At 48.0% G+C, this 17,901-nt stretch overlaps 1 protein-coding gene across 7 annotated transcripts in view; it reads left to right on the top strand.

Annotated features, from left to right (window-relative positions):
* Nucleotides 1-17,901, top strand: part of LOC119955564 (glutamate receptor ionotropic, NMDA 1) — a 221,420-nt gene that overhangs the window by 1,727 nt on the left and 201,792 nt on the right. For all 7 annotated transcript variants that reach the window (XM_038781881.1, XM_038781882.1, XM_038781875.1 and 4 more), the window contains exon 2: nucleotides 2,721-2,897. In XM_038781881.1, the coding sequence (XP_038637809.1) occupies nucleotides 2,721-2,897 (177 nt within the window). The remainder of the gene's footprint in view (nucleotides 1-2,720; nucleotides 2,898-17,901) is intronic.

The raw sequence follows: 17,901 nt of genomic DNA, 5'->3' as shown, positions 1-17,901 counted from the left end.
CAGTTGGGTTTTTATCACAATCGTTGATAGTTTCAAACACTAGCTTTCAATTCCAGATTATTAATTAAGTTCAAATTCCACCAGTTGCCATGGCTGAATTTTAACCCATGTCCTCCGAGGATTATTCTGGGCCTCTGGATTACTAGCACAGTGGCATTATCACTGTGTCATCATCTCCCCATCTCCTCAATCCGTGAGAGAATTAAAACAAAAAGTTTCTCTCGACCTTCACGAATAGATTTTCAACATTTTGAAAATTCTCTAATTGACTTGAGGGAGTGGGATGGAAGGGGGGCTGTGATTGGGGACGGAAGGGGGTCTGTGGCTGGGGAGGGCAGCACTATGACCTGGAGAGGAGGGAGGATAGTGTGACTGGGGAGAGGGGTGGCTTAAGTAAAAAAACTACACCACTATTCTTAGAATTTCCCCTACACCAAAAAGGGTCAATCAGACATTCTAAATGGTGAGCAGGGATTCTCACTCCCTGACTCCTATGCAGACTTAGGTGGATGCTATTCGGATATCAAACTATATTTTCAAGTTATCCCCCGTTATAACCCATATCTTCGTAGAAGATTTTTATCTACTTACTACTTAGTAGCATCGATTCTGGGGTCCGCATTGCTAAGTAACTAAGTAGTCTTTGTAATAACCCACTGTTTTCAGGTTAAACTTTAAGTATTTTATTATATTTTTTCTTTTAAAAGATCCAACACGACTATGTATTCATATTGAGCATGACTTCAGCTCATCGGTCTCTGATTAAATTGTTTCCTTTGTGATGTTCAGAAGTGCTTTGATCCCAGAGGGGTGTTACATCTGGTTTCTGTCATTTCTAAAGTTGCTTTATTATCAGATAGTGCCCCCAGCTCAGGAACTCTGACTCAGATTTGGGTCTAACGTGTGTTCCCGTGGACCCGTTGTCTCCAGCTTCCCATTATTCACCTGGTGTCGCAGAATTTCACACCTAAACATTTGTCACCCAATTCAACTGAAATTCCTAGCCATTCATTTTTGAGCTGCTTACTAAATAACTACTTCAAAGAAGGTGCAAAATATTTCTTTTTCCATATAACTAAAAGTTCAATCTGCTGTTACTTAAAAGACATACATCAGTTTTTACAGCTTGAATTGCCACAGCTGTTTTCTTAATGCCTGTCTGATAAAGGCTATCTGCAGGGGGGAGGGGGGACTGTGTGACTGGGAGGAGGGGGGTGGTAGCTGTGTGAGGAGGAGGGGACTGTGTGAGTGGGAGGAATCTATGAGTGGGGGAAATGTGCTGGCTGTGCCCTGGCGAGCTGGATGTGAATGGGGGCGAGGGGTTGTGAATTTGGACGAGGGGTTGTGAATTTGGACGAGGGGTTGTGAATGGGGGCGAGGGGTTGTGAATGGGGGCGAGGGGTTGTGAATGGGGGCGAGGGGTTGTGAATGGGGGGCGAGGGGTTGTGAATGGGGGCGAGGGTTGTGAATGGGGACGAGGGGTTGTGAATGGGGCGAGGGGTTGTGAATGGGGACGATGGGTTGTGAATGGGGACGAGGGGTTGTGAATGGGGACGAGGGTTGTGAATGGGGGCGAGGGTTGTGAATGGGGGCAAGGGGGTTGTGAATGGGGACGAGGGGTTGTGAATGGGGCGAGGGGTTGTGAATGGGGACGAGGGGTTGTGAATGGGCGGGGGTTGTGAATGGGGGCGAGGGGTTGTGAATGGGGGGCGAGAGGTTGTGAATGGGGACGAGGGGTTGTGAATGGGGGCGAGGGGTTGTGAATGGGGGCGAGGGGTTGTGAATGGGGGACGAGGGGTTGTGAATGGGGGGCGAGGGTTGTGAATGGGGACGAGGGGTTGTGAATGGGGGCGAGGGGTTGTGAATGGGGGCGAGGGGTTGTGAATGGGGGCGAGTGGTTGTGAATGGGGGACGAGGGGTTGTGAATGGGGCGAGGGGTTGTGATGGGGGCGAGGGGTTGTGAATGGGGACGAGGGGTTGTGAATGGGGGCGAGGGTTGTGAATGGGGGCGAGGGGTTGTGAATGGGGGCGAGGGTTGTGAATGGGGACGAGGGGTTGTGAATGGGGCGAGGGTTGTGAATGGGGGCGAGGGGTTGTGAATGGGGGCGAGGGGTTGTGAATGGGGGTGAGGGTTGTGAATGGGGATGAGGGGTTGTGAATGGGGACGAGGGGTTGTGAATGGGGACGAGGGGTTGTGAATGGGAATGACGGGTTGTGAATGGGAATGAAGGGTTGGGAATGGGAATGACGGGTTGTGAATGGGGACGAGGGGTTGTGAATGGGGACGAGGGGTTGTGAATGGGGGCGAGGGTTGTGAATGGGGGCGAGGGGTTGTGAATGGGGGCGAGGGGTTGTGAATGGGGACGAGGGGTTGTGAATGGGGGCGAGGGTTGTGAATGGGGGCGAGGGGTTGTGAATGGGGGCGAGGGGTTGTGAATGGGGACGAGGGGTTGTGAATGGGGCGAGGGTTGTGAATGGGGACGAGGGGTTGTGAATGGGGGCGAGGGTTGTGAATGGGGGCGAGGGTTGTGAATGGGGATGAGGGGTTGTGAATGGGGACGAGGGGTTGTGAATGGGGACGAGGGGTTGTGAATGGGAATGACGGGTTGTGAATGGGAATGAAGGGTTGGGAATGGGAATGACGGGTTGTGAATGGGGGAGGGGGAGTTCTGCTTGGAGGGGAGGCACTTTCCATTTACTGACCGTGTGTTGTCCCACAGAGTATCCATCTCTCCTTTCTGCGCACTGTGCCACCATACTCCCATCAAGCTCAGGTCTGGTTTGAAATGATGAGGCGATTCCGTTGGGGACATATCATTCTGGTGGTGAGCAATGACCATGAGGGCCGGGCGGCTCAGAAGAAGCTGGAGACTCTCCTGGAAGAAAAGGAGTCAAAGGTTAGTTTGTTGCCTTTGTGTCAACACCCAAATGTTACATGTCCGTAGATATCTGTACGTGAACACACATTTCTCTCCATTATGAACATGGCTAACATTATGCTTTAAGCATCTACGGTGTCTTGAGTGGTACCTGACGAAACGTGTATTATCATTCCACGTGCTTCATCGTGATCAATATCTGCTACGTGTAATCAGCGGCAGAATGAGAGCCGTACACTGGAGCTGTGCAAAAAAAAAAAGCAGCCCGCAGCTCGTCTTAAAGCTGGACCAAGTCCTCCTCTCATCGGACCTGAACCTACCCTGTGGCACCAGGATGATGCCCACTGTCACCACACTCTCTGCCAACCATGCCAATCACTGCAGTTTCAATATGCCCCACGGGAATCTACCTTCACACTTCACCCATCCTATTCCCGTCCCAATTCCCATTCCCAGTCAATGGGATGGGGTTGAGTCAAAGATTTCAACCCCACAATATTTTCCTTCAGCCTCCATAAATCTCCCGCTGGCCTGTTGTGCATCGGACGTGGGAAGAGAATGAAGTTTCCATTGCTGAAACATTGTGAATCTGATCGGCAGTGAATCCGGAACATTTTGTCACTCCGAGCTGGGCAGTGACAGGCTTCGGGGAGAGCTGGTCAAACCCAGGAAAAGGCGTTGCAACATCAAGCAATTGGTACATGAATGAAGCCATTAACGTTCCCACTTGAGAATCTCTTTGAGTACTTCCCAGCCTCACCATGTCTCCCATTCACTTACCTCCCAACCCACTTACCTCCAAATCCCTCCCCCCTCTGCCACCTTTCCCCACCCTCCCTATCTCCCTCCTTTTCGTCAGGAGTTAGTGATCTGAATGATTGGGAGACCAATTGCCAGACAGGGTGAAGGGTCAGTTGTCATGTTAGTTGAGGAGGTTATGGCCTGGTTTGGTTGAGGTTAATGTTTCTGTTGGATTGGGATGTAATAATCTAGCTAGGTTTGAGACTGGACTGCCTGATGGGGCAGTCATCTATCTGGATTAGTGATTACTAGTCTGACTGTTCTAAAAGTTAGTTGTCCAACATGGTTAGGCGATGGTGACCAATTCCAATGAGGATTTCTATCTGGCTGTTTACTGGTCAAGCTGGGGCCAGGAGCTAAAGGTCAGGCTAGGATGAAGAGAGACTGTTCCAGATGAAATGAGGGGACCATGGAGCTGATGGAGAGAGGGGTTAGTGATCCAGATGAGACAAGTGGATCAGTGCTCCAGGTGGGGTGAGGGGTCAGAGCTCCAGGTGGAGTGACGGGGTCAGAGCACCAGATGGGATGAGGGGGTCAGAGCTCCAGGTGGGGTGAGGGGTCAGAGCTCCAGGCGGCGTGAGGGGTCAGAGCTCCAGGCGGGGTGAGGGGTCAGAGCTCCAGGCGGGGTGAGGGGTCAGAGCTCCAGGCAGGGTGAGAGGTCAGGGATCCGGACAGGGTAAGGGGTCAGGGATCCGGACAGGGTGAGGGGTCAGGGATCTGGACAGGGTGAGGGGTCAGGGATCCAGACAGGGTGAGGGGTCAGTGATCAGGACAGGGTGAGGGGTCAGGGATCTGGACAGGGTGAGGGGTCAGGGATCCGGACAGGGTGAGGGGTCAGGGATCCGGACAGGGTGAGGGGTCAGGGATCCGGACAGGGTGAGGGGTCAGGGATCCGGACAGGGTGAGGGGTCAGGGATCCGGACAGGGTGAGGGGTTCAGAGATCTGATGGGGCGAGGGGGGTCACAGATCCAGAAGGAGTGAGGGCTCCGGATGTAGTGAGAGATCAGTTTTCCAGATAGCATGAGCAGTTAGAGGTCTGGATGAGGTGAGAGGTCAGAGATCTGAATGGATTGAGAGATGCTGATGGAATGAGGGGTCAGAGATGCGGATGGTGTGAGGGACCGGATGGAGAGAGGGTTTAGATGTCTGACTGGGCTGAGGTGAGAGTGATTCAGATGGAGTGAAGGACAACGATCTGGATTGAATGATGGGTCTGTCACCTCGATGGAATATGCGTCGAATGATCTGAATGGTGCGTAAGTCTCCATGATGCAATGGGATGAAGTGTCAATGATTCTGATGGAATGAAAAGTGGCTGTCCATTGAAAGGACAACCTAGCCTGCCAAGCTCCCTCAGAATCTTATTGGTCAATGAGATCACCTCTCTTTCAAATGAATGCTGGAGAATATAAGTCAACTCATGACAGGACAAGCCTCTCACCTGCAAGACCAACTAATGTGTTTCACACCTTCACATTATTATTATTATTACATATGCCTCTTCCCAATGAGGAATATTGGGAAAATATTGGGAGGATTAGCAAAATGGTTACTAACCAATCTTGTGAACCTTCACTGCGCTGCCTCCAAGGCATAACATTTAACTGTAATAAGAACAGTGCGCCAAGCAGTATCTATGCCGAGGAAAACATCCGTTACTCGTGACCGACTCTGCCTGACTTGCTGAGAAGTTCTGGCATTTTCTATTTTTATTCCAGCATCCACAGCTATTTGCTCAAGTATACTTTCCCTTTGTTATGGAGACCAAGGCGGTATATAGTGTTCCAGGCATGGTCTCAAAAAAAGCCCTGTGCAATTCTGGCAAGACTTCTTCATCCTTCTATCTCAACCCCCTGGCAATATGGGCCAGCATTCCATTTAACGTCCTAATTGCTTGCCGTATCTGCACATTAACTCTCCGCCTCTCGTACAAGGTCACCCAGCTTTCTCAGAACACCAACATTGAACAGCTTCTTACCGGTTTTCCGTACTACTCGCCAAAGTGAAGACGCTCACTCTTGCAAACATTATGCTCCATCTGCCATCCTACTGCCCACTCACTCAACCTTGTTTTGCCCCTTTACAGACTCTCTGTATCCTCCTCACAGTTCACTGTCTCAACTTTGTATCATCAGCAAACTCAGATACATCATTCTCAATCCCCTCACCTTACTCATGAATATAGATTAGAAAGAGCTGAGACCTCCGGCACTGATCCTCAAAACACCCTAATTATAACCTGACTAATTGGAAACATCCTGTCTATCAATATCTGATTTCTGTCCATTCACCTTTGGATACTAAGGAGTATTTGTTTTCAGCATGGTCAATCCGCCTAACCTGCACATCTTTGGGCTTCTGTGGCACTTTATCAAATGTAATTTAAAATGCCAAATATATAACATCCACCAGTTCCCCATGATCTACTCTGGTAAGTCTCAAAAACCCTCAGAAACTCTAACACATGTTTCAAATATAATTGCCTTTTCGCAAACGCACTTTGATTCTGCTTAATCATGTTATGAATTTCCGAGTGCATTGTCAACACTTCCTCAATAACAGATTCCAGGATTTTCCTGATGACCGGAGTCAGACTAATCACTTTGTAGTTTTCCTGTGACCTCTCCCTTCTTTTCTTGAGTAACAGTGTTACATGTTATTTGAAGGTGTATCATGGTGAAATATCCATGGTAACATGATTTCCTGGTAACATTGCCCCAGGTGGTTTTGTGGATATACTATGGACATTTTGGTCTGAAAAGAGCACTTATTCCTTTCAAAGGGATCATGTGAAGAATTGGTAGGACTCAATATTCCAGGCAACATACTCTGCCCATGGCCGGGATTCTCCCCTACCTGGTGGGGCGGGGGGTCCCGGCGTAGCGGAGTGGCGCCAACCACACCGGCGTCGGGCCTCCCCAAAGGTGCGGAATTCTCCAGTTCATCCACCACTTCATTCTATTTAACGCCCTAATTGCTTGCCGTATCTGCACATTAACTCTCTGTCTCTCGTACAAGGTCACCCAGCTTTCTCAGAACACCAACATTGAACAGCTTCTTACCGGTTTTCCGTACTACTCGCCAAAGTACTAGTTGGCGGAAGAAAAAGAGTGCCCCCACGGTACTGACCCGCCGGCCGATCGGTGGGCCCCGATCGCGGGCCAGGCCACGGTGGGGGCACCTCCCCCCCCCGGGGTCCGATTGCCCCACGCGTCCCCCCAGGACCCCGGGGGCCCGCTCGCGCCGCCAATCCTGCCGGCACCAGAGGTGCTCCAATTCCCGCCGGCTGGAGAGGCCTGTCAGCGGCGGGACTTCGGCCCATCGTGGGCCGGAGAATCGCTGCGGGGGGCATGCCGTTCAGCGCGGCGTGATTCCCGCTCCCGCCGATTCCCGGGTGGCAGAGAATTCCGGCCACGGCGGGGGCGGGAGTTACGCCGGCCCCGGGCGATTCCCCGACTCTGCGGGGGGTCGGCGAATTCCGCCCATCTTCTGGAGAAACAGGTGAGAGAGGTGAAAAAACAAAGACAAGTACAGCACAGGAACAGGCCCTTCGGCCCTCCAGGCCTGTGCTGACCATACTGCCCATGTAAACTAAAACCTTCTACACTTCCGGTGTCCGTATCTCTCTGTTCCCTAAAAGTTGCCCCCCGCACCTTAAACCTATGTCGTGTCCCCTAGTAATTGACTCTTCCACCTTGGGAAAAAGCTTCTGACTATCCATTCTGTCCATGACCATCATAAGTTTGTAGACTTCAGTCAGGTCGCCCCTCAGCTTCCGTCGTTCCAGTGAGTATAAACCAAGTTTATCCAAGTTCTCCTCATAGTTAAAGCCCTCCATACCAGGCAACATCCTGGTAAACCACTTCTGTACCCTCTCAACAGCCTCCACATCCTTCTGGTCATTGTCTGTAGGTGGGGGATGAGAATATGGGCAGGGTCTTACTGCTGATTGGTCAGGCATTTGTAATAGGTCGGCACATGTTAACATTCCTGCTGCTGATTGGCCAGCTGTACAGAATGGATAGTCTATGTGAGGGAAACCCGGATCTGGGTTCTCCGGTCCCCGAGCTGCGTGTTACTCAGCGGCCCGCCATTCGCTGGTGGCGGGGATTTAGACTCCAGCTGCTTGTCAATGGGATTTTGCATTGAAACCAGCCCTCGCCGTCAGTAATCCCATGGGCGGGAATGCGCTGCCAGCGGGAAAAGAGAATCCCAATGGTCGGAGAATTCTGGTCCGGTTGTCATTGTTGATTCACATACGATTAACACATGTCCACTGGTTACTCGTTCTGTAATAACTACTCCATTGTAGCGAGAGCCAGCCTCTCGTACAACATGTACAGACTACAACATCTACACACAACAGTGGACATAAAGAAGCTTTTCTCCATCTTTCATACCCACAAAGATTAAACAAATCTCACAATAAACCAGGAAGTTTCAGCTCACTGCGTAATAATGGATTCTTCGAAATTGGGGAAACATGGGCCCTGCCTACACAGAGTGGAGGGAACAGGTCAGCTGTTGTCAAACACACTCGACTTAATACCCACCACATCCATCATGCACTGGCATACATAATGCATCAGGAAAACCATGGAGATCTACCAACACCATCCTCAAGCTTGAGTCTTCAGGCGAGACGGAATTATCATAGAATTTACAGTGCAGAAGGAGGCCATTCGGCCCATCGAGTCTGCACCGGCTCTTGGAAAGAGCACCCTACCCAAGGTTAACACCTTCACCCTATCCCCATTACCCAGTAACCCCACCCAACACTAAGGGCAATTTTGGACACTAAGGGCAATTTATCATGTCCAATCCACCTAACTTGCACATCTTTGGACTATGGGAGGAAACTGGAGCACCCGGAGGAAACCCATGCACACACGGGGAGGATGTGCAGACTCCGCACAGACAGTGACCCAAGCTGGAATCGAACCTGGGACCCTGGAGCTGTGAAGCAATTGTGCTATCCACAATGCTACCGTGAAGGAGGTAAAAGAGGAGGGGTTGTCGCAGTTTTGATATGGGGATCAGTTACAGCATTAAGGAGGGACAACAGCTTAGAAGGCTCTTCAACTTATACCTTTAAAACTTAAAAACCAAAAAGGAGCAATCAGATTGCTGGGAGTGTTCTATAGGTCCCCTAACAGTTTGAGAGAAATAGAAGAGCAAATGTGCAGGGAAATTTCAGAGAAGTCTAAAAGTAATAGGGTGATAGTGGGGATTTCAACATCCCTAACATTAACTTGGGTAGTTATAGTGTGAAAGGTTTAGAGGGGGGGGAGTTCTTAAAATCTATCCAGGAGAACTTTTTAAGTCACTTCATTAAAGGTCCTACAAGAGAGGGGGCAGTCCTGGACTTAATTTTTCGGTGATGAAACTGGGAAAGTGGCTGAAGTATCAGTGGGGGAACATTTTGAAGACAGTGATCATAACTCCGTTAGGCTCAACATTGTTATGGAAAAGGACAAGGATTGGCCTGAAATCAAAGTTCTAACCTGGGTGAAGACCGATTTCAATAAGATCAGATATGATTTGGTCTGAGTGGACTGGGAGGTACTTTTAGGTAAATCTGTGATTGCACAGTGGGTGGCATTCAAGAAGGAAATAGGGAGAGTTCAGGGCCAACATGTTCCAATCAAGAGAAAGGGTCCAACACATCCAGTGAACCCTGGACATCGAGGGATATACAGCATTGGATAAGGAGAAAAAGGGAGGCTTATGGCAGATATCAGGGGCGCAAAACAGCAGAAGCCCTAGAGACATTTTGAATCTACTAGAGGGAACTTAAAAAAGAAATTAGGAGAGAAAAGAGGGAACATGAAAGGATACTGGCAGGTAAAATAAAGGAAAATCCGAAGTTGTTTTGTAAATACATTAAATGTAAAAGAAAAATGAGGGAAAGAGTAGGGCCCATTAAGGACCACAGTGTTAATTTGTGTGTGTGGAGCTGGAGGATAGGGTTCAAAATGAATACTTTGTCTCAGTGTTCACTCGTGAGAAGGACAATGTGGGTATAGAGATCAGGGATAAAATTAAAGAGATTAACATAGGTAGGGAGGAGGTTCTGAGTGATCTGGCGGGTTTAAAGGTAGACAAGTCTCCAGGGCCAGATGAAATGTATCCCAGGCTGTTGAGTGAGGCAAGGGAGGAAATAGCAGGGACACTGGCAATAATTTGCCATTCCTCTCTGGCCACAGGATAGGAGAAGGAGGACTGGAGGATAGCCAATTATTCAAGAAGGGAGGGATAGATAAACCAGGAAACCACAGGCCAGTTAGTCAATCCTCAGTGGAGGGGAAACTATCGGAAGCAATTCTGAGAGTCAGAAATAATCTGTATTTAGAGAGGCAGGGGTTAATCAAGAACAGTCGGCATGGTTTTGTTAAGGGGCGGTCATATCTGACAAAGTCGATCGAGTTTTTCGAAGAGGTGACCAGGTGTGTAAATGATAGAAATGCTTTCGGTGTAGTCTACCTGGACTTCAACAAGGCTTTTGATAAGGTCCCACATGGATAGCAAAAAAAGTAAGAGCCCATTGGATCCAAGGAAACTTGGCAAATTGGATCCAAAATTGGCTGAGTGGCAGGGAGCAGAGGATGATGGTCGAGGGGAGTTTTTCTGACTGGAGGCCTGTGTCCAGTGGGGTCCCTCAGGGATCAGTGTTGGGGCTCTTGCTGTTTGTGGTTTATACAAATGATTTAGATATGAATGTAGGAGAGTTGATCAGTAAGTTTGCGGATGATACGAAAATTGGCGGGTGGTAAATAGTGAGGAAGATAACCTTCGATTACAGGAGGATATAGATGGGCTGATCAGTGGCAAACGGAATTCAATCCGGATAAATGTGAGGTGATGCACTTGGGCAGGACAAACCAAGCATGATAAACGGCAAGGCCCTGGGAAGCCCCGAGAATCAGAGGGAATTTGGTGCGCGGGTACACCGGTCCCTTAAGGTAGCAGAGCAGGTGGATACAGTGGTTAAGAAGGCATATGGTATACTTGCCTTTAATAGCCGAGGCATAGAGTTTAAGAGCAGGGAGGATTTGCTGGAACTGTATAAAATGTTGGTTTGGCCACAGCTAGAGTATTGGGTGCAGTTCTGGAATCCACATTATAGGAGGGATGCACTGGAAAGGGCGCAGAGGAGATTTACCAGGCTGTTGCCTGGGCTGGAGAGTTTTAGTTATGAAGAGAGATTGGATAGACTGGGGTTGTTTTCCTTGGAGCAGAGGAGACTGAAGGGGACATGATTGAAATGTAGAAAATTATAAGGGGCATAGATAGAGTAGACAGGAAGAAACTTTTCCCCTTGGTGGAGGGAGATAAAGTTAAGGTCAGGGGCAGGAGGTTTAGAGGGGATGTGAGGACAAACCTTTTTACCCAGAGGGTGGTGGGAGTTTGAAACTTGCTGCCCGAAAGGGTGGTGAAGGCAGAGACCCTCATAACATTTAAGAAGTATTTACATGTGCACTCGCAATGACAAGGGATACAATGGAATCCACTGCCAATGGGAAAGGGTCGGAAATCCTGACCGTTATGTGTTATTCTATCATATTATGATCATTCTTCCATATGGTTCTTTACTATGATGTTACACATTAATCCTAGCTCAATACACAATCCAAATGTAAAATAGTTTTATTCCTGGTTAGTTCCATGACATATTGTACTGGGAAACTGTCTCGAATGCCATTCGATAAACTCATTTCACAGACTAACTAAGCCAATTTGCCCTGTCCAGTGTTATGAAGGTTAAGGTTCAGATGAATGAGGGTTATTGGCCCAGAGAGAGTGAGTGAGTCCAAATGGAGATGGGGGTAGGTATCAGTGGTCCGGATGGAGGTTGGAGTCAATGTCCGGATGGAGATGGGGGTAGATATCAGTGGTCCAAATGGAGTGAAGGATGGGTATCAATGGTCTGGATGGAGGGAGGGGTCAATGTCCGGATGGAGATGGGGGTAGGTATCAGTGGTCCAAATGGAGTGAAGGATGGGTATCAATGGTCTGGATGGAGGGAGGGGTCAATGTCCGGATGGAGTTGGGGGTAGGTATCAGTGGTCCAAATGGAGTGAAGGATGGGTATCAATGGTCTGTATGAAGGGAGGGGTCAATGTCCGGATGGAGATGGGGGTAGGTATCAGTGGTCCAAATGGAGTGAAGGATGGGTATCAATGGTCTGTATGAAGGGAGGGGTCAATGTCCGGATGGAGATGGGGGTAGGTATCAGTGGTCCAAATGGAGTGAAGGATGGGTATCAATGGTCTGGATGGAGGGAGGGGTCAATGTCCGGATGGAGATGGGGGTAGATATCAGTGGTCCAAATGGAGTGAAGGATGGGTATCAATGGTCTGGATGGAGGTTGGAGTCAATGTTGGGATGAAGGGAGGGGGTCACTCTCCGGATGGAGTGTGGGATCAGTGTCTGGACGGATGGAAGGGGTCAGTCCCTGGATGGAGGGAGGTTCAATGGGAATGATTGTCTGGCACTGAAGAAAAGTGTTGTGTTGTTGTAAAATCCTGAATGTTGCATTCGTGTTCTCTCTGGTCTGATCTAGAACACAGTAATAAGAGGAGGCCATTCAGCCCCTTGACGCTGTTCTGTCATTGCATTAGATTTGGGCTGATTTTGGTTTTAAACTCAATTGCTGTTCGTTGTTCCATATTTCTTGCCACTCTTGGATCAGGACGGTCATGAAAGTTGCCCAAATGATCGTTGGGAAGTACTATAGTACATTGGCTTCCACATCATCAACAACAGGGCATTTGCCATCATCCCCAGAAAGAAACATTGCAACATATTGATCTCATCCTGGAAAGCTCCGATTGTCCCCCAAAATTCAAAATTCATGGATTACGAAGGGAAAGAATGCCAAATTTCTAATCTCCTTTTGCATGACATCAGTATGAAGTGGTGCGATGTTAATTGTAGGATAATGCCACCTTGTTCCGGATTTTCCCACCACAGGAAACTTCTTTATCGACCCGAACATTTAAACATTTTAAGCACCGATGTTAGATCAATCCTCAACCGTTATACTCGATCCTAGTCGATGAATAGCTTCATAACCTTATCCTTTGACCAATACTCAAGGCGTCAGTGCAGTAACCAATCCTGATCACAGTACTTCAGAGCTTCATAGCTGGAGCATAACTCTCTCTCCCCTCCCCCCCCCCCCTCCCCCCCACGCCCACATTTTGTATTCCAGCCCCATTTGAGATAAACACCAACAATCTATTTGTCGCTTTTATTTCTGTGTCTTCATCCAAGTCATTGATAAGTGGGGTGAAATGATGAGGCCTCAGTCCAGATCCCAAGGGAAATTTACAGCCTAGCAATCAGATAGCATTCCTGTTATCCTCACACCTACATTCCAATCACTTACATTCCAATCAGTTTCTTACTTGTGACAAGTTGTGGTTCTCTTTTCCCACTGCCAGCGAAGCCCCGCCCGTGGGTTTCCCGACGGCGTGGGGGTGGCTTCAGTGGGGAATTCTATTGACAAGCAGCGGGAAGATAGAATCCCACTGCCAACGAATGGCGCACCGCCGGGAAGCACGCAGTTGGGAGACGGGAGAATCCCGCCCGATGTTGCCTCCATTTTTGCTAATAATACTGTTACAGAACCTTCATAAATCCATATAGAGAATGTCCATGGACACTCTGTCTGATCCCCAAAATTAAAAATACAGTCAGACATGATTGAAAAATCCATGCTCATTCTCTCCAAGATGTTCCTAATTGTCCACGTGTTTGCTCTGTCCTCAATAACAGATTCCAGGAACTTCCCCGTAACGGAGGTTGCTCTCACAGAGCTGTGGTTATTTTCTGGTTTCTCTCCCACCCTTCTTAAAGAATGGAAATGTGTTTACAATTTCCAATCGAATGGCCCATTTCTGAAGCAAGAGAGGGCTGGAGGAGGTTGCAGATAGGATGGGGAGCGGCTGTAATAAGAGTTAAACGTGGGGGGTGAGAATTTAAAATTTGACTTGGGGATAATCGGCCAATTGGGACATGGTGCAAAGTGAGATACAGTGTTCTGGATGAGCTGGAGGATGGAAGACTTGTGAGGTCATGCAATTAAGGAGGTCAGACAGGGAGTACACAATAAATGGGAATATACTACGAGGGGTAGATGAAGTGAGAGATCTTGGTGTGCAAGTACACAATTCCCTAAAGGCAGCAGTTCAAGTAGATATGTATAGCACATGGAATGCTCTCCTTCATTGGCAGAGGTATAGAATATAAAAGTAAGGATATAATGTTGGAATTGAATAAAACATTGGTGAGGCCACAACTGGACTATTGTGTGCAGTAAGGTCACACAGTGGTTAGCACTGCTGCCTCACAGCTCTAGAGACCCGGGTTCAATTCCAGCCTGCGACTGTCTGTGTGGAGTTTGCGTGGGTTTTCTCCGGGTGCTCTGGTTTATTCCCACAGTCCAAAGATGTGAAGGTTAGGTGGATTGGCCATGCTAAATTGCCCCTCAGTGTACAAAAGGTTTGGTTGAGTTACTGGGTTACAGGAATAGAATGGAGCCATGGGCTTAAGTGCACCTGCCCTTCTTTCCAAGGGCAGGTGCAGACTTGATGGGCCAAATGGCCTCCTTCTGCACTGTAGGGGGTCCCATGATTCTATGGTAACATCCCATATATAAGAGGTTAATGTACAAAGTTAAAGTGTATGGGATTAGGGATAATATATTGGCACAGATTGAGAATTGGTTAGCAGGTAGGAAAAAGAGCACAGGAATAAATGTGTCTTTTTTGAAATGGGTAGGCAGGGACAAGTGGGGGCCCACAGGGATCAGTACTTGTGCCCCAGCTGTTCACAATAAAAATTAATGATTTAGATGAGGGAACCAAAATTTCCAAGTTTGTTGATGACACAAAATGGGAATGTGAATGTTAAGAGGCTTCAAGGTGAATTAGACAAGTTGTGTGAGTGGGCAAATATGTGGCAGATGCAGTACAACATGGAGATGTGCAAAGTTATCCACTGTAAGTATATGAACAGGATAGCAGAGTATTATTTAAACGATGATAGATTGAGAAATCTTGACGTATAAAGAGTTCTGGGTATCCCAGTTCACCAGTCACTGAAAGCAAGCATGTCGATACAGCAAGCAGTTAGAAAGGCAAATGGTGTGTCGGCCTTCATTGTGGGCGGACTTGAGTACAGGAACAAGGATGTGTTACTGCAGCTGTACAGGGCCTTGGTGAGACCAGACCTGGAGTATTGTGCGCAGTTTTGGTCTCCTTATCTAAGAAGGGATATACTTGTCACAGAAGGTGTGAAGTAGTCTGATTCCTGGGATGGCAGGAATGTCGTTCGAGGAGACATTGGGTCGACTGAGCCTGTTTTCACTGGAATTTAGAAGAATGAGAGGAGATCTAATTGGATCGTATAAAATTCTACCAGGGCTGCACAGACTGGAGGCAGAGATGTTGTTTCCTCTGGCTGGGGGAGGGGCTAGAATAAGAGGTCTCAGGATACGGGGTAGGCAATTTAGGACTGAGATAAGGAGAAATCTCTTCACTCAGAGGATGGTGAACCTGTGGAATTCTCTACCATAGGAGGCTGTGGAGGCCAAGTCACTGAATATATTTAAGAAGGAAATAGATTTCTAGACTCTAAAGGTAATGAAGGGTATGGGGAGAGTGCAATAGTGTGGTGTTGAGATAGAGGATCAGCCGTGGCCATTTGAATCATAGAACAGGCTCGAAGGGCCGAATGGCCTCCTCCTGCTCCCAAATTCCTATGGTTCTCATATGTCATCATCCAAATTGACTAGATCACGCTGCCAGTAAACGAGGCGATTGGAAGTAAATGGAGAAAGGAGTCAGAAATATTTGTAGTTTGTCAAACACACCCATGGAACAAACCGCCAGGAAAGATCATCAAAAGAACCCAGGTGAAGATGTAACGACACAATTAAACAATATGAGGACATCAGCCTCACAACGACTGTCGACACGAGGGATTGCACTGCAGAAAACAAGGGACAACATTTCCCGATCTTTGGGTCACGACGCTTCATACAGCAAGGGAATGAATTCAGAAACATGAGTAGGTCACCCACTCCCTTGGGTCCCCTATTCAGCTATTAAATCAGCTCATAGATAAATCAAAGGAGTCAGCTATCTAGAAATATGGGGTCAGAAACATGAATAAGATAAGAAATAAGAGCAGTTGTAGGCCATTCAGCCCCTCGAGCCTGCTCCGCCATCCAATAAGATCATGACTGATCGGATTGTGGCCTTAACTCCACCTCCCTGCCTTCCCCTCCATAACCTTTCACCCCCTTGCAGGTCAAACATCTGTCTAACCTCAGTCTGGAACATATTCAATGACTCTGCCTCCACTGCTTGGGACTAGAAATGTATAACCCTCGGAAGGAGGAAATTCCTCCTCATCTCTGCAGTAAATCGGAGATCCTTTATTTTAAAACGGTCCTAGATTCTTTCTCTCAGCATCTACCCTATCAAGCCCCGTCAGTAGATTATATAGGTGGTCGGTTCAGTTCACTTGGCTATACAGCTGGTTTGTGATGCAGAATCAGGCCAACAGCGTGAACAAAGAACAAAGAAAAGTACAGCACAGGAACTGGCCCTTTGGTTCTCCAAGCCTGTGCCAACCATGCTGCCCGTCTAAACTAAAATCTTCTATACTTCGGGGGTCCGTATCCTTCTATTCCTATCCTATTCATGTATTTGTCAAGACGCTCCTTAAACGTCGCTATCGTCCCTGCTTCCACCACCTCCTCAGGCAGCGAGTTCCAGGCACCCACTACCCTCTGTGTAAAAAAACTTGCTTCGTACATCTCCTCTAAACCTTGCCCCTCGCACCTTAAACCTATGCCCCCTAGTAATTGACCCCTCTATCCTGGGAAAAAGCCTCTGACTATGCCCCTCAACCTCCGTCGTTCCAGTGAGAACAAACCGAGTTTATTCAACCACTCCTCATGGCTAATGCCCTCCAGACCAGGCAACATCCTGGTAAATCTCTTCTGCACCCTCTCTAAAGCCTCCACATCCTTTTGGTAGTGTGGCGACCAGAATTGAACACTATACTCCAAGTTTGGCCAAACTAAGGTTCTATACATCTGCACCAAGACTTGCCAATTTTTATACTCAATGCCCTTACCAATGAAGGCAAGCATGCCGTATGCCTTCTTGACTACCTTCTCCACCTGTGTTGCCCCTTTCAGTGACCTGTGGACCTGTACACCAAGATCTATAATTGGGGGAAGGGTAAATACAATGCTGTCAGACAAGAATTGAAGTGCAGAAGTTGGGAACATAGGCTGTCAGGGAAGGACACAAGTGAAATGTGGAACTTGTTCAAGGAACAGGTACTGCGTGTCTTTGATATGTATGTCCCTGTCAGGCAGGGAAGAGATGGTCGAGTGAGGGAACCATGGTTGACAAGAGAGGTTGAATGTCTTGTTAAGAGGAAGAAGGAGACTTATGTAAGGCTGAAGAAACAAGGTTCAGACAGGGCGCTGGAGGGATACAAGATAGCCAGGAGGGAACTGAAGAAAGGGATTAGGAGAGCTAAGAGAGGGCATGAAAAATCTTTGGCGGGTAGGATCAAGGAAAACCCCAAGGCATTTTACACATATGTGAGAAATATGAGAATGACTAGAGCAAGGGTAGGTCCAATTAAGGACAGTAGCGGGAGATTGTGTATTGAGTCTGAAGAGATAGGAGAGGTCTTGAACAAGTATTTTTCTTCAGTACAAACGAGAGGGGCCATATTGTTGGAGAGGACAGCGTGAAGCAGACTGATAAGCTTGAGGAGATACTTGTCAGGAAGGAAGATGTGTTGCGCGTTTTGAAAAACTTGAGGATAGACAAGTCCCCCGGGCCTGATGGGATATATCCAAGGATTCTATGGGAAGCAAGAAATGAAATTGCAGAGCCGTTGGCAATGATCTTTTCGTCCTCGCTGTCAACAGGGGTGGTACCAGAGGATTGGAGAGTGGCGAATGTCGTGCCCCTGTTCAAAAAAGGGAATAGGGATAACCCTGGGAATTACAGGCCAGTTAGTCTTACTTCGGTGGTAGGCAAAGTAATGGAAAGGGTACTGAGGGATAGGATTTCTGAGCATCTGGAAAGGCATTGCTTGATTAGGGATAGTCAGCACGGATTTGTGAGGGGTAGGTCTTGCCTTACAAGTCTTATTGAATTCTTTGAGGAGGTGACCAAGCAT

This window comes from Scyliorhinus canicula, chromosome 21, assembly GCF_902713615.1.
Source record: "Scyliorhinus canicula chromosome 21, sScyCan1.1, whole genome shotgun sequence".
Classification (NCBI taxonomy): domain Eukaryota; kingdom Metazoa; phylum Chordata; class Chondrichthyes; order Carcharhiniformes; family Scyliorhinidae; genus Scyliorhinus; species Scyliorhinus canicula.
This window is presented reverse-complemented; position numbering and strand designations above follow the sequence as displayed.